The 411-nt window shown below is 44.3% G+C and overlaps 1 protein-coding gene across 1 annotated transcript; it reads left to right on the top strand.

The window, feature by feature from the left end:
• Positions 1 to 4: 4 nt before the first annotated feature.
• On the top strand, positions 5 to 406 carry LOC106322341 (F-box/kelch-repeat protein At3g18720-like; the record flags this gene model as incomplete). The annotated part of the gene is made up of 1 exon (XM_013760405.1): positions 5 to 406. A coding segment is annotated over one exon (402 nt), but the record flags the coding sequence as incomplete, so codon positions are not given.
• Positions 407 to 411: the final 5 nt, after the last annotated feature.

Genomic DNA, 411 nt, shown 5'->3' on the forward strand with positions numbered 1-411 from the left:
ATGGACCACCCATCGCTTTGAGAACTCTGTTCTTCGCAGGTGGGACAAATGTGTCTTCTCCAATGGTGTGTTCTACTTTCTCAGTACTTGTGGCTGCCTTGGTGTTTTTGACCCGTGTGAAGCAACCTGGAATCTTCTTCCCGTGAAACCCCTTCTTTTCCCAGAGGTGGATTCTCCAGTGTTCCTCATGGAGCATGAAGGAGACATCTTTGTTATGTGTTCGCGCCTCGACAGCAACCATATGGTGTTTAAACTAAACATGAAACAAAATGTATGGGAAGAGAAGAGAGATCTTGGAGGCTTGACAGTTTTTGCAAGTTGCCCTGGCTCTTTTATAAGAGCTTGTCTCTCCGCAGAGGAGATGAACAGAATCTATCCTTCTTTTACTGATTTTTATTTGATTTATGGCAG

Source organism: Brassica oleracea, unplaced genomic scaffold, assembly GCF_000695525.1.
Source record: "Brassica oleracea var. oleracea cultivar TO1000 unplaced genomic scaffold, BOL UnpScaffold16292, whole genome shotgun sequence".
Classification (NCBI taxonomy): domain Eukaryota; kingdom Viridiplantae; phylum Streptophyta; class Magnoliopsida; order Brassicales; family Brassicaceae; genus Brassica; species Brassica oleracea.